General features: G+C 42.4%; 1 protein-coding gene across 2 annotated transcripts in view; it reads right to left on the bottom strand.

The window, feature by feature from the left end:
* SMAP1 (small ArfGAP 1) overlaps positions 1–15,538 on the bottom strand; it is an 89,994-nt gene extending 74,456 nt beyond the window's left edge. For both annotated transcript variants that reach the window (XM_084826889.1, XM_084826890.1), the window contains exon 1: positions 15,167–15,538. In XM_084826889.1, the coding sequence (XP_084683015.1) occupies positions 15,167–15,284 (118 nt within the window). In that variant the 5' untranslated portion in view covers positions 15,285–15,538. The remainder of the gene's footprint in view (positions 1–15,166) is intronic.
* Positions 15,539–15,927: the final 389 nt, after the last annotated feature.

Genomic DNA, 15,927 nt, shown 5'->3' with positions numbered 1-15,927 from the left:
AATGCGAAGTAACCAACCTTGCTGTGCTTCAGCTGCTTGTAAACTTGGATTGTATGATACAAGACACCTATCCAGAGCATAAGATCCCACTTCTCAAATGTGATGATAAATTATTGAGCATACCCCTGCTACAGATTACTATTCTCAAACTGTAAAGATTTCTGTATATGATTATACAGGTTGAACCAATTCAACCTTCAACACATAAAGATATCCTCTTTCCTGGGAAAAAGGTGAATATAGGAGACAGATACAAGCTCCAGAGGGCATATGAAAGAATTATTGGTGGTCTTGTAATTGATAACTCCTTATTAAGGGCTCTAGATTTAATGTTGTACACAATTAGACACGTTTACAATTTGAAAGCCAAGTATACAGATTTATACCGTAACTACAACTCTGGGAAATCCTTGTCTAAACCACCAGACAAAGGAACTAAACATGTGGGACAGTCTGCAGACACTGATAGTTCCTGGATTTTATGCCATGGTTCTCTTATCACTTGCAAAACAAATATGGTATCTTATGGTGTTGAAGCAGACACTTCTGCTTTTAATTTTAAATAATCCATCCGATTCTGTACTAAGATAAATAAATGTCTGTGTAATTTCTAATTTGTTCTCCCATGTAGTAGATCCTCTTGCCAGAGGAGGGCATAACATACCAGATGCTAAAATGAGCAAACTACGTAAGCGACTATGGTTTTATATTAGAATCTGAACAAGTATAGACCCATGAAAAATGTTAAGCATTTGTCTATTTTATTCCTACTTTCTTGTTGTTAACATCTCACTCCAAAGAAAAGAAGTAGGGGAAAGAGGAAGATATTTTTGCCCTTCAACCCTTTCTCTGAACCCCTCAGTCCCTCCTCACCTGATTCAACTAAGGAGATCCCCATACATAGCCAGTACGTACATGCATTACTTATTTGAATAAGTACTATGGGATTAGATTGGATCTGATTTGCCAACTGAGTACGCATCACATCAAAAGCAATGGTGTGATTTTTTAAAAAATTTATATCCCACTTCTAAGAAAAATAATCAAAGGAGCTAACCTGAAGGATTAATATACTAAGACAAAAAACAAGTAAAAAATAAAGCAACATTACAACTAGCAGAAAACTCATTATCTAATTAAATCAATCATAAAATGTCTTCTGGAATAAAAAGGGTTTCAGCACGTCAAAAACTGGAAAGAGAAGGAGTTTATCAGATCTCTCTGGGGAGAGAAATCTACAGTTGTGGTGTCACCATCAAGACGACCCTGTTCCTTGTACCTGCCAAAAGAACATCTACTAAAGGCTGACTAGAGAGCATGGCCTTGGATGCTTATCTTAAGACTTGGGCAGGTTCATATGAGCAAACATGGTCTCAAATAACCTTTTAAAACCCCTAAACAACCTAGGACCAGGTTAATACCACCACTAAACTGAGTCTGGAAACAATTCAATAACCAGTATCACTGGTATCATATATGCGTTGCCTGTCTTGCTTTTATCAGCACACTAGTGGCTGCATTTTGCATTAACTGTCATTTCCAACTACCTTTAAAGGCAACCCAATGTAGAGAGCACTGCAAGAGTCCAGTCTGGTAGTAATTACAGCATAAGTAAGTGAAGCTAATCTGCTTCCTCCAGGTAGGGCTGCAGGTGGCAAACCAGCCAAAGCTGGTAAAAGAAGCTCCTAGCCACAGATGTTGCCTCAACATGCAGAGACTGCAGACCCATGAACTACATACTTGATCCTTCAGGAGAGCGCAACACTACCCAAGGCAGGTTGCACACCTCTAGCCAGATCAGCAGAACCCCTAATCAATAGCACCTCTCTGGATAAAGTTTCAATTTGTTCACCCTGATCCAGACTCAAACTGCCTCCAGACACAGATTCGGAGTTTCTGCAGCCCTCTAGATCAAATCTGGATGCACATCCAACATAGCCTGCAGTCCTTAAGTTGTAAGGAGAACTGGGCTCAGAGTATACTTCTCCCAAGGCCAATTTCTTGATACTACTACACACACTTTAGGTACTAGGCTTCAACCAAATTCCCAGCCAGCTGAGACCTCATGCTTGTGCGCTGCTCTCATTCTGCAATGAATACGCACAGACCTTAGCCCAATACAATTGGGGGGGGGGAAGCAAGTGCTCCCCCTTCCATAAACAGGATTCCATAAACAGGATTTCCATAAACAGGATTTGTAAGAAACATACAACAAGCCAACTACTATATTAAAAGTGTTACATTTTACTGTAGCCAATCTTGGCATACTCTTCAAGTGAGCCAAGAAGCATACCCAGTTTCACAGCAATCACTGATATAACACCACAAACCCAGACAGAGCAGGCAGCAGGAAACACAAACCTATATTCTGACCTACAGCTGTAACAGCGTCAGAACTGGGACAGCATTAATGACTGAAAGCCAGGAAATGCAGTTTACATGCAATGCACTCTACTAAACAATAGGGTCTTCAGTATTCAGTATATTAAAGGTTGCCTCTTATTCCAAACTATAAAACGGTTCATTTTTATTTCCACACTTCCACAAAACACAATGACTGCCTTTTACTGGAATGCCATAGCTCTGAACTGTCATTAACATACTGACCCTATTAATGGCATGTCTGCTTATAAGCATCAAGTTACTGTCAGTCACAGATAGCGTTGGCAAAGCCTATTTAGTTGCACTATTTCTCTCTTAATGCTGGATAATGTGAACAATAGAAGTGTCTTGTGGCACCTTAAAAGACTAACAGATTACTGAAACATAAGCTTTCATGGAGCAGAGACCACTTGATCAGATGTATGAAGTGTTATCCTCTGTTGGCAGATATAAAAAACAAGTGGGGGCCTCCAACAAAACGTTGCCGTTATCCCTGTTATTCACATGTTATCTCAGTGTGTGATTGAGGGGGTTGAAAAAAACAAAAGTTTGCATCAAAGACAGGAATCCTTGCTCTAACGTAGGTCTTTGTGTTTTTTAAATTATTTTTTAGTTTTTGAACTTAAAATGCAACCCACAGGCATGCAAGTCAATGGAGCCTGAGGGTTCTGCATGCAATCGAATGCTTGATTTGGCCTGGGAGGAGGTCTGCGAAGGCAATTTAAGTACATTGACCTTTGTTGCAACCGGAGAGGTATGAAAGATTTTTTACCTGGAATCCAAACCAGCTTCAGCAGAACTCTAGTAACAGTGGATGAAATTGCCAGGCTGCTGTAAGGTACTCTCAGCGAAGCTCTCCAATCAACAATAGGGGTATAACAGTGAACTACACTGCAAGATTGATATATATTAGTCTCTCAGCCCAACCTGCAATATTGGGCTAAAAGCATAAGATAAAACTGCAAGGTTGTGGTAAGCTACTCACTCAGCTTCAGCCCGACCTGTGTGTCTCTGCCCAACATTGCACGTTGTTGAAAACTTCTCAGAACCTGACCTGAACAAGGTGGGAGAAACCGATCTATCCCAGCTTTGTCCACCTGGGTATGTAGTACAGCACTAATAGGCTGAAGGATCAGGAACAGGGTGCTGTCATTTATAAGGAATCCATCTCCCTCACCAGACCAGTTTACAGGTGCAGGATTTGAGCCAGGGATTTTGCTGGTATCGACCAGCCATCAGTCTCTACGTCTGAGGTGGTTGAGGTGATCTTAGGCATGATGCTGGAAAACCCCATGATGACTGCGCTGGGCAATTTCAGCATTATGTTGGGACCACCTCAGGAGGATCAGCTTGGGAAGTGAGGGCCACCATGACAATCATGGGGTTGTTACACTGTGTCATCGGCCCAATGGATTCTACAGGTGGGGAGGACTATGGGTTAGTGGTAAAGCACTTGCTTTGCAGGTAGAAGGTTCCAAGTTCAATCCCCAGCATCTCCAGGTATAGCTGGAAAAAAAACCTGCCTGAAATTCTAGAGAGCCGCTGCCAGTCAATGTCAACCATGCCAGGCCTGGTGGACCAATTGTCTGACTCAGGAGAATGCAGCTTCCAACATCCCTATGCCACGCTATCAAAATGGCATTTTCAACAGTATGGGAGACTGGAGGTATAGAGTTGGGAGGGTTTTTTCCTGTGATCCTATTGTCATGGTCACACCACTTCCTGGTGAAGTTTAGATTGACAGTTGCTGTTCCCCTCTGTAGGAGTAGTGGACCAATTAAGTTCTGGTAACTTCCCGAGTGGATTCCTTAATACGTTATATATGGGGCTGCCCTTGAAGATGACCTGGAAGCTTCAGCAAGTGGAGAATCCAGCTGCCAGAATTCCTGTCAGGTGGAATCATCTTACAGATTCTGAAGGAGCTACACTGTCTGCCAATTTGTTACAGAGCTAGTGCTGGTGCTTATCTTTAAAACCCTAAACAGCCTGATACCCAAATAACCGAAGTGGTGTCTCTCTTTTTTTCAGCCTTGAGAACTTCAGGGGAGGCTCTTCTCCAGGCAATTCTGTTAGGGAAAATATGTAAAGTGATAACTGGGGAAAGAACCTTGTCTTTGCTGGTGTCCTAGTTGTGGAATACTGTCCCCATATGGCAACCTTTTTGGGGTGGGCAACCTTTTTGGTCCTGAGACCCACATGCAATGTTAGGTCAGGGGACACACATGCTGACATGTATGCACACATGCTCTCTCTCCCCCATTCGCCCTGCCTGCTGACATCAAGGGATGGGATTGCTGGGGAGAGGGATTTAAGGCATTGTTTAACCCTCGCATAACCCCCGCCAGCCAGTTTCGTACAACACAGCAAACCATGGTTGGGGGTTGAGTATTCAGGATGCTGCCCATGGGTGCCGTGGCTCACTGTGGCTTGAATAAGCCACAACAAGCCACGGCATGTCATGTGAACAGCCCCATTTTCTTACTAGCAGCTGGGATCACTGTAGAATAGGTTTCTATTGGTACTAAAAACTGTAGGCTCATATAAGTTGCTTAGCGTGTTGTGGCTCAGGCCCCACCTCTTCCTTGTACTCAGTGTTTTGACTAGGTTACTAGTCCTTTGCTATTCCATCCCTAGTAGCAATTTTGTTGTGGTGCCCAGGACAGTTTCTCAAATTGCCAAATGTGTCTACAGCACAGAAAGGTTGCCTCCTTCTGATTCAATGCTTCTCTTGCCCACCCCTTGACAATTCCAGCTACATTAAAATTTTGGATTTCTCCACTGATTTTTATGAGTCGCACTCACTTCCATCTCTGGGGACGGTTAAAAATAGTGTCTCAGTATGAGCCAGGAAATGACCTATCAAGACAATTATAGGGTTCCATTTACCCTTCCGTTTTTCCCCTCAGTTTGCATTCTGTGATCATTAGGATGTTCGGGGGGTTCCTCCCCTCCCTTTTTTTTCTAAAAGGTATTTTGTGCATTTGCAGACCTCAGGGTTACCCTGTGTTTGCTGATATGTCCCTGTTGTGCATGGTCATGCCATTCTGGCTATGTAAGTGGGAGCAACTCAGAGAACCAAATCAGAAAAAGAAGGGATTAGGCAATTTGTAAGTAGTGGGGCCAAAACACTACGAAATGCAGAAGGTGCCATTTGTGACATTTCTACACAAAGGTGAAATGTATTCAAGGTAAGTACAGTAATATTTCACAACAGCAGTAATTGGCAACATAGTCTGCCTAGCCTTACTATGCTAAAATATCTGTAACTGGAGGAAAATATTTGGTCTCAATCACTGAACATGCAGAATCAAACTTGCTGATAAATTCTAGTTCAGCAATTTCACATTTGAGTTTCCCTTTGAACTTTTGTTATTAAATAGCGACTTTCAGGTAAAATTAATTTATGCAGTCACATTGGCCAGGATCAGGAGAACTACAAAAGGAACTCCTCTCCCACAAAGAATATGTCCATCTCCTCCTTACCATTGTAAATCCTTGCAATTCACCACTCAAAGGCCACTCCTGAAAGTCAGTGGAATGTGGTTACAGCCATTGTCCATGTAGGTTAGGAATGATGGGAGTTGCACTTCAACACCTCTGGAGAGCATCAGGTTGGGGAAGGCTGAACCAGAGTTAGGAATTGGTGGAAATCAGAAACTTCCCCTTGCACAAGCATGAGCTCCCTGGATCCCACCCGTTATGTACAATCTACCTATTATGCATCAGAGGAAGAGTATATTTCAGTACAAACACCAACAGCCTCCACTAACTTATCAGATAACTGGGCATGTTAGTTAAAATGGAATGAGTAATAAAATATTTTTCACACCACAAAATGTGCATACCACTAGGTATGTCTGGCTATAAAATGCAGAAATGCCTGAACTCTGAATTTTCCAGTTGTGAGGCATTTAGCTTAAACAGTATTACCTTTATTATACCTTAATAAAGTTTTATCACTGAGCTTAAAATTAGAGATAAAACTGCTACAAGATGTAATTGTCAAAATCTACAATTCATTCATGGAATCTTCACACAGAACTGAGCTTCATCTTTGCAGAATTTTTTTTTTAAACCATCAGTAAAGTTCACCTTATACAAAAAACAATGACTGCAAACCAATGTACAAGTTAAGCACCTCAAGGTCCTGTTGGATTTCAAAAGGAGTTAAAAGAGCATGCAAGTGTACATTTTGCACCCCTAGCCAAAAATGTAAGTAGCAAAAAGTACATTTTTCCTTCCAACTTTATCTAGGCTTCCAGTATAAAAGCTGTTAGTCAGAAATAGAGTTGTCTGTAATAAATGAGGTAGCTTTCCTTATTCGTAACTTGAAATACAATTACCATGACTTTCATGGAAAATTCCTAACACTTTAGGTTCAGATTGGACTCTGTAGTTTGAAAACTGAAATTACAATTTAGATCATATGTATTGACATCCCGTATGGCACAATCAACTAGGGTGGATAAAAATGAATTATTTTTAAAAAATATATTAATTGATTTAAATTTAATTTTTTATTTAATTGTAAATACTATATGTCTCTTAAAAACCTTGGCTAATATTTAATAACCTGAATATAACCATGTTTGCCCTCCAATTAATCTTGAAACTGAATCAGTGCCCTATACCAGATACACTGAGTTGAAGGAGGCTTTTCTATGTAAATGAAGAATCAATTTGATCATTTCTCAAACATGAATATTTACACTACAGCCCATTTGCAGATTTTGGAGCTGTATCATTGTTTAAGAAATATATGAAGGGGTGTCAATAGAAAGCTTGATTTAAATTAGCATTTGTTGCCAATTTAAATCAAGCCAATACAATCAATTGCAGTGCTGGTACCAACAGCATTCTCAAGAATCTACACCAGTGCAGTATGGTGGACCAGTGTCATGACACTAGGTACCACCATCAATGAATGGAAAGACCCTCTAGATCTTTCCAGATGTGTGCCCAGCACATTGCTAAACTGCCATATCACATATTTTCCATTTAAAAAAAATTACTGCATATGTATCTTCTTTCTTCAGCAGGCCTACATAGAACAATATGATAATCATATACACATTTGCCCGTTTTGTTTTTCCTGAGTGTTGATGAAGAACCAAATTGGCAAGCTGGGTAGGGCAGAACAGAGTCTTTTCCAACTGCCTTTGAAAACCGGGGGGGGGGAGAGTATGAGGAACAAACCAATCCCTTGTACCCCTCCTGAAATTAAAGGGTCTAGAAGCACACAGATCCTACCCATGGGATAAATGGGGAAAAGCTTTATCAGCACTTAGGTTGCCTTGAGTTCAAGGAAAAGCCCCGAGTCGCAGACAAGCCCCCTCACCAGCACCATATGCTCCCATCTGCCCCCAGTGACAAGCTTCAGAGGTTGGTGAGCTTAGATTGGCTGGAGGACTGCAACAGAAACTTTTCACCTGATGCAGAGTTTAGGAGATGGGATCAACAGACCATACTTTCCACCAGCAAACTCAACCAAATCTCCACTTCTTGTCTCAAAAGCAAGGATGGGCTAAGCGCTCACCAACTTCCACCAGAAAGCAAACAATAGGGGCTCCAGTGATCTCACTCACCACTGCTGCCACATCCAGTCATCCACCAGTAAAAGGAAGTGGAAGGGGGAGAAGGCTGAGATGAGAAAAACAGCAAGGGAGGATAGGGATGCTGTGGATGAAGGGACAGGTTCACAGTGCATCCTTCTGCTCCCTTGCATGCACCACATAAATTAAAGTGGAGCCTTCAAAAGAAAAAGATATGGAAGTCCTTGTCTCAAGAAGTTTACAATGTAAAATAGATTACAATTATAACACACACCTTATTAGCATCGGTGTTTCCTGCATATCAACTCTCATACATCCTTTAATGGTAGCTTCACAATGTTTTCCTTCTGTGTTTTGTGGGTTTCTCATGCTACCCAATGGCACATGACCCAAATATTTCCATCATTTTACTAGAGGCCTCTGAAGATCAAGATGTGTGAAATTCTGGTGACACCCCACACTTGAACCAAGTTCTTTCTATAGTATTTTCTCCCCAGTACATTTTCAAAGGTGTTTTGAAGTTTTCTGTGCTTCTAGGAGATTAAGAGCTTTTTCTTCTTCAAGCTAAAAATCAAAAACAGCAACTCCTTCACCTCTTAAAAATATAATCAGATCTCTTTTTAACCATCTGATCAGTCAGTTAACTTTATTTCTCCTGTGTACACACATTAGTTGCATGCTAATGTACTTCTCCAGTAATGATCTTTGTCACACTTGGCATGTTTAACACAAGCACACATATACATACACTAAACTTTTCCTAGTATTTCTATATGCCTCCCCTTCATAAATTCACCCTTTACTACCACTGATTTCTCGCTTATCCTTCCAATAAATGTTCTTCTATGGTATTTTTCTGCCTGGCCCACCAGAAGTAACTTTCAACGTGGTTAACTTCTAAGTGTGCATCTGACTTCAGTCTAAGGTTTACACTAAAGTTCACACACAGCCCCAGGCCTTATTTACTGTGACCGCCCAAAAATGGAGACTTCTGTTTTATCTGGAAAGTAATTGCTATATCATTGCATCAAATGCCCATTACAGCAGAAGCATCAGTGTCTATTTTATGGATTGCCCCTTGAGAATCAAGGATTTAGAAGTTGACTAATAGCACAATCCTAGGCATGACTTCTCAGAAATAAGTCCCACTGAGCTCCATAGGACTTACTCCCACATAAATGTGTATAGGATTGCAGCCTAAATAATTTTTAATTAAGGGAGAAATTCTATGGCTGCTAGTCAGCGGCTAGACAGCCATAGGATATGTCAGTTCCCTGAGAACTGACCTTCCCCTGCTCTTGCGCTGCCTTGTAGGCAGCATGGAACGGGCCCCGCACTCTGTGCTCGGAAGAGGAGTGCAGAGCGGCGAAAACAGGGTGTTTCTGGGAGTGTTCCGGGGCGAGGAAGGCGGAAATGCCAGCAGGACACATCCAATGTGTCGTCGCGCAGCCATTTCCCCCGCTCCTCCTTCCTGCAGCTAGATAGCCAAAATCAGCTGTCTAGCCACAAATGCAGGGCGGCTGAAGCACGGAGGGGACGATCCCCTCCGAGTTCAGAGGCAGCCGCCTACCCCAGTAGGACTGCACCCTAAGATACTTATTGCCTTTTAGCACGTGAGCAATCACATTAGAACTCCATGGCACAATTGGTTCTATTTTCTAATATAGGATTAGATTTGATATTGTGGACAGACCAAACCCTTTCTCAGGTTTAAATAGATGTATCCAAAATACAAACAGCCATGTTCTCATCTGTCCAGAATGCTATATGACAACTTTTTCTTCAGCAGTTGGTGAAAATTATTTCAATCCAAAGTTTCACCTATTCAAGAAAAATACTGCAGAAAATTTGAATAACCACAATCTTCTAATTTCTTGCTCAATTAATGATTTCTTTCCTGAACTTTGTGGAGGGAAAAAGCTAATCATCATAAGCCCAATAGACCTAACTGCTTACTGAAATGGGAGGGGGCACACGCACGCACATACAGACAACTGGAAGTTGTTCCATTTGCTTCTACTACAACCACTGTAGAATGTGATTCAATGCCTACTCTGCACTAAATGATCAAAATCCTGCGATTTCTAATATGTGCCAGTTCCCACACCTATAGGTCTGGGGCCACATGGACATGAATTACCAAGGCTACAGGCATGTTTGTAAACATATGCACTATTGTAGGGTATTGCTCAAACTTATTATTTCTTCTTGAAAGCTTAAAGTATCCAACCATTAAACTGTAAATTACATGTCCCCACAAATGAATCAGGTGTAAGTTCTATATATTGGAGACAAACGTCAACATTTGGTCCAGGTGGCAGCATTTGATTTAGAGATTTAAATACTCATACATTCCCTGCAAATTCAGTGGTAGCTCTACAAAAGAATTCATTCTCAAGATGATTTAATACAACTATAAGAGTCTTAAAACTGAGTAAAATAAATGTGTGAAGAGTGAGAGGGGGCAAATCCCACACCGCCCCCTTCGTTATCATTCTCATAGCGTGGGAGAGTTTCTGAAGGAGAGAGCCTCCTGCATCCATGATTTGAATGCAGTAAAATAAGTTTTGGTTTGATAAGTACTACATATATTTCAAGTTTTCCCAAAATTTCCATTCCCCACACCAGAGCACACACACACAAAACGGGGTTTTTCCATGGCATCAAAGTGTTCAGAAATTTTGTATCTCTTACGGGGGGGGGGGGGGATGAGAGAGAAGGAGACAAAGAAAGAAAGATGGACTACAACATTAGAAGTAGATTTCATGTTAGAGGTTGGGGTTAAAAACAAATCCCAAGTCTGAAAAAGTTTGACAGCTGGTCTGGATTACTCCTTTATCAATTTTATTACTTTTTTACCCAAGCCTTCACGTATAAATGCTACTTCACATTCTGTATGACTCTAATTTTTCCACCATTCCAGAACGGTGTTCTCATCACAAAAAAACTGATTTCCTATCTGCAGACCTTCAAAACATTTGAAGAAGGACATCGGAGAAACATAGTGAGTTTAGAAAACCAAGAAATGAACCTTCAGCTGTTCTACTGAGTGAGTCACTGTAACATTCAGTGCTTCTAGGCTCAAGTCTATTAACATCACAATCCTATACCTACTTCCCTGTCCATTGAACTCAATAGCACTCACTTCTGAAAAGACATGCATTGGATTGCAGTCCAGATTACACACTGACTTTTGAAATTAGGATTCCCTTTTACTCTCAGTGTTTTAACATTTACAACAAGCATTTCAGTATCTGTTAACGAGGCAACTACCTGATGTGTGCTCAGGCAAACTTGTAAGTAGCAAGGAAAACAATGAAATATCAAGGAATTTCAAGTCAAACACTGCATATATTCACAAAACCGTTTCCCTGACTTTTAAATAACAGAATGACTTAATCCATTCAAGGAAGTGTGGGCTGGTTTATAGTTAAAAGTCTGTAGCACCCTTCTCTGTTAATTGCTACTATCTGTTCAAGTCTGATATTTTTTCTAAAGACACTCCAGAAATAACAATATTACAAGTAAGGAAGGTGTACCATCATAAAAGTCACCAATTAATTACTGCTAATCAAAATATAATTTTAAGAAGTAGAGCACCAGAGCAACTCAACAGGAGAAAACTCAATCTAACAATGCATTTAAAAGGCCTAGATAAATAAAGAAATCTTCACCTGTTATTGGAAAGACACAATTCAGCACTAGGCTCCACAGAGAGAGCATTCTACAGACAGGAAGCCACAATTAAGAAGACTCTTTCTCCAATCACCACCCAAGCTCTAAAGGCAGGGCACTCAGAGAAGGGCCTCAGTTATTGACCTTAGCATTTGGTCAGATTCATGTGGAGCAGGCCGTTCACACAACTGTAAAGCCCTATGCAACTTGAGAACCATGTAACCATGAACACATCTGAATTGTACTCAGGAACAGATCAGCAGCCACCCAAGTTAAAAACTGGCATGATAGGTTTCATTTGGCGGTCACCAAATGAAGTCCATCAACTATCTAGAAATTATATTTTGGATCAGTTGCAGTGTCCAATGTCTTCAAAGACAGCCCCACGTTCAACACATTGCAGTAGTATAGTTTGGATGTCACTAGAACATGGATAACAGCACCCAGGTACTCTGTAAAATGGATCGCAGCTGGCATAAGCCTTGGTGGAAGGAGCATCTTGCCACATTTCCTACCTAAGCATCCAAAGAAGAGGCTGGATCAAAAAACACCCTCAAGTTGCAAACCTGATCTGTTAAGATGGGGGGCAGGGGGAGAGCAGAAGGTAGATCTTCAGATTTCGGGATGTCAATCCACAGAAGTCCCTGCCGGCATGGCCAATGGTTGGGAATGCTGAGAGTTGATCTCCAGATATTTTGGACATCTACTTTCTGCCCATCCCTGCTTTAAGAGTAGTGTAATCCCATCAGAAAGAGTTGAACAACTCTCAAGACAAATTAACCACTTACCAACTGTATCTCCATCTTCTCTGGATCAGGCTTCAGTTTACTGGCACTCACCTAGTCCATTATCGATCCCAGACGCTGATTCAATACCTCTACTATTTCACCTGAATCTGATGAAAAAAAGTATAACTGGGTGCCACCTGCAGGCTAATGGCACCTCACTCCAAGTATCTGGATAGCCTCATCCAGGAATTTCATGTAGGTACTAAACAGCATAGGAAACAAAGCAGACCACTAACACATGTGCTACATAACAGAGCACCACCTTCTGAAATAAGCCACCTAGATAAAGCAAAAGCAGTAGTGCACAATGCCAGATAGCAAGAAGTCCAGGAGAATTAGCAAGATAATTGGTAAGGAAGACCTTGGACAAAAGCATTTAACTTAGTCTTCTGACATGTAAACTAAAAGCTTCCCATTTACTGGGCTGCTGAGTGAAAAGACCAAAGTTGTCACATTTCATCATAGCTTAAAAATATTTTGACTGATTAAAGTGATAAATACCAAACAAATTATCTTCTCTGCTATGCCCTCTCAAATTCCTTTTTGTGAAATACTCTACAGCACAGTCTTTTACATTACGGATATTGTGATAATTACTCTCCTCTGCATTGTCACTGAACACTACTTGAAATTCACAATCATGTGTCATCTAGGTCAAATGTTTTTACACTGCTCCACTAGCTAGCTACACGTCCTCTTCTTCTACCCACCTCCACAAAAGAAAGCCACACTATGATAAGCTGACTGGGCAGTTCTGCGGGTAAAGTTGCTCATACTTGCTCTGATTTAGATGCCATCACTGATATGGTTTCATAGCAGATGTCCAGAGCACCATCTGGTCTGGTTTTGTAAGGATTAGTTTTAGTTGCTGCAGCCTGAAGATGTAGTTCCATGTTCTCTTAAACTCTACCTTGGATCACTGTATATGTTGTATGTGGGACTGCTCTTTAAAATTATTCAGAAGCTTCAAGGAGTACAGAATTCAGCTGCTAGAGTTGTGACTGGTTTATCTAGATTAAACCATGTTACATCAGCTCTGAAGGAACTACATTAGCTGTCTATTCACTACAGAGCCCAATTCAAGGCGATAGTACTTACTTACATTTAAAGCCCTAATCAGCCAAATATTTGAGGCCAAATATTGGAAAATGTACCTCCTTCATATCAACTTGCCCAGGCACTAAGGTAGTCAAAGGAGGTCCTTATCTGCATGCCACCTATAGAAGTACATGTTGCATGTAAAAAACAAAAGGCCTTCTCTGTGGTGATGCCCTAACTTTGGAATGCCCTTGTGGAGGTATGCCTGGTGCTGACACCATATTCCTTTCAGTGCCATGTTTATTTTTTAGCCAGTTTAGTTTTTGTTCCTCTAAATTTTGTTGTATTGTTTTTAATGTTTTATGCTGTTTTAACACTGTATTGATCGCAAATGTTTAAGTAAACCACCCGAAAATCAAATTTAAAAATAAATAAAAATACAAAATACACAGATGTGATATTCAAGAGGAAAGAATGACTGCAGCATGCTGGGAATTGTAGGACTTTTTTCTGTCTAAACATGTACAGGATTGCACCCTTACTCACCTGTTTGCAGAAACACAGTGCTCAGTGCTTGAGTTCTTTAACACAGTGCTTGAGTTCTAAAGCAAAAGGTACATAGGAGCCACAACCTGTAATGCCGAAGCCCTTCATCTTAGTTCTAATATGCATGAGGCTGGTTGTACTCATGTATAGTGAATACAACTGCAACAGTAAGAAGGTAGAAAAATAGCATTACACACCAATTCTAAACAAGTAAATCCCATTGATTTCAATGGGGCTTACTTTCAGGTGTCAATGGCAAGGTGTTACATACAGAGAATAACTAGAGTAGTAAACAGTCTAGAGTGCATGCTATCCTTATAATCCCATCACACTGAATCACAGTCTTCATCAGGGGTTCACAAAATACTACAAGCTTCTCTCCTAAGCATTGCTCCAAATAATAGCCAAAATCCAATACTAGCTCTGTACACTGAAAGGGGCTTTAGATCTGTGTGTCTTAAACAGAAGCTCTCGCATGCCACATCGAAAACCTCTCTCAAAACTGAGAGCTTCAAAAGCAGTTTGCAATACGGCATGAAGGTGTGTTGTTCAAAAGACAACAAAAGGCATAGCCCAAGCCCTTAAGCTGAAAGTAGCTGTTTGTGTCCTAGCCCATATAAACCCTGACTCAGGGATGAGTCTCACCACCGGAAAGGAGGGTAGTGAAGCCTCTAGGCCTAACACACACACCGTAGATCCTGGCTCAAATTAAGCCTGTTTTTTAAAGGGAACAGAGACGTTTAATCACTTCTGAAAATTTTACCTCCCAGAAACCATGGAACCTGAAAATAACTTTCTATCATGTATTATGGGCGCAAAGAGAGAACACGCGGAAGAGAGGAAACCACTTTCAGGAAGCAGCGCCTTCAAATGGATAAGGCAGCGAGTAACCACAGAGATCGCCCCTATTACTTGCTCTAACGAAGCCGGGGCCCGTGAAAGCTGTTCGACCTTCTGTCAGCTGCTGTCATCACCCCTTTTCCAATCCTACGCTCACCACAACCCTGAACGAAGCCGGGGCAATTAATTCATTCATACGAGAGAGAGAGAGAGGCGCGCCTCCCACTTCCGCCACCGACACCAACCACCTCTGTTCACCTGTCCCCTTCCAAAGGCCACCGCCTCGGGCCACGGACTCCCGAAGCCACGGGCCCCCTCCTCCTCTGCGCCCCGCCCGGAACGTACCCTTGGCCTCGCAGTCCGCGCAGTACTTGTTGTCCTCCTCCCGCAAGAGCTTGGCCAGAATGGCCTGGTGCTGCTCGTTCTGCTTCTGCGCCTTCTCCCGGCACGAGCGGGTGGACATGGCGGAGGGGGGACGGGCGGGGGGGCGAGGAGGAGGAGGAGCGGGGGGAAGAGAGCGAGAGAGGGGTGGGGGGACGGCGGCGGGAGGCGGCAAGAGGCGAGCGCCCCGGGGAGGGAGGAGGAGGAGGAAGAGAAAGCGAGTCGGGCGGGCGCGGTCTTAAGGCCCAACGGAGGAACTCCAGCAGAAGCCGGCAACCCGAGCGGGGCGGCGGCAGAGCTTCCTATCCCTTCTCCTCCTCCTCCCCCCGCCGTCACGCCAACAGCGAGGGCAACACAACCAACCAGCGCCTGCCGGGAAAGTCGGGCAAAGAAGGCGGAGCAGCATCGACTTCCTCCCCCGGAACTACTACTCGCGAGCGGCCGCTTACAAAAGAGCCTCCTCCCGACCCCTTCCTCCTCGTCGTTCCCCCGGGCGACGCGCGTGGCCTTCTCTCCCCCGCCCTCTCCTTTCTCCCTCCATATAACAAAGTAGTTCCTAAGGCGTACAAGAGGGAGAGATAGATAGCTGAGACCAGCTTTCTCCTAATATGTCCACTTAACTCGGAAGAAAGCCCCATTGAGACCAGCGAGGCTTAACGTCTGAGTAAAACGTGCTAGGGATTAGGAAGCGGCCCTCCTCGGAGCCTGTTCTAAGCAGGGCGCCA

This window comes from Heloderma suspectum, chromosome 1 (assembly GCF_057233095.1).
Source record: "Heloderma suspectum isolate Gila_16-S chromosome 1, 16-S_ref, whole genome shotgun sequence".
Taxonomy (NCBI): Eukaryota; Metazoa; Chordata; class Lepidosauria; order Squamata; family Helodermatidae; genus Heloderma; species Heloderma suspectum.
Note: the sequence above shows the minus strand (reverse complement) of the source record. Positions and strands in the feature narration are given on the sequence as shown.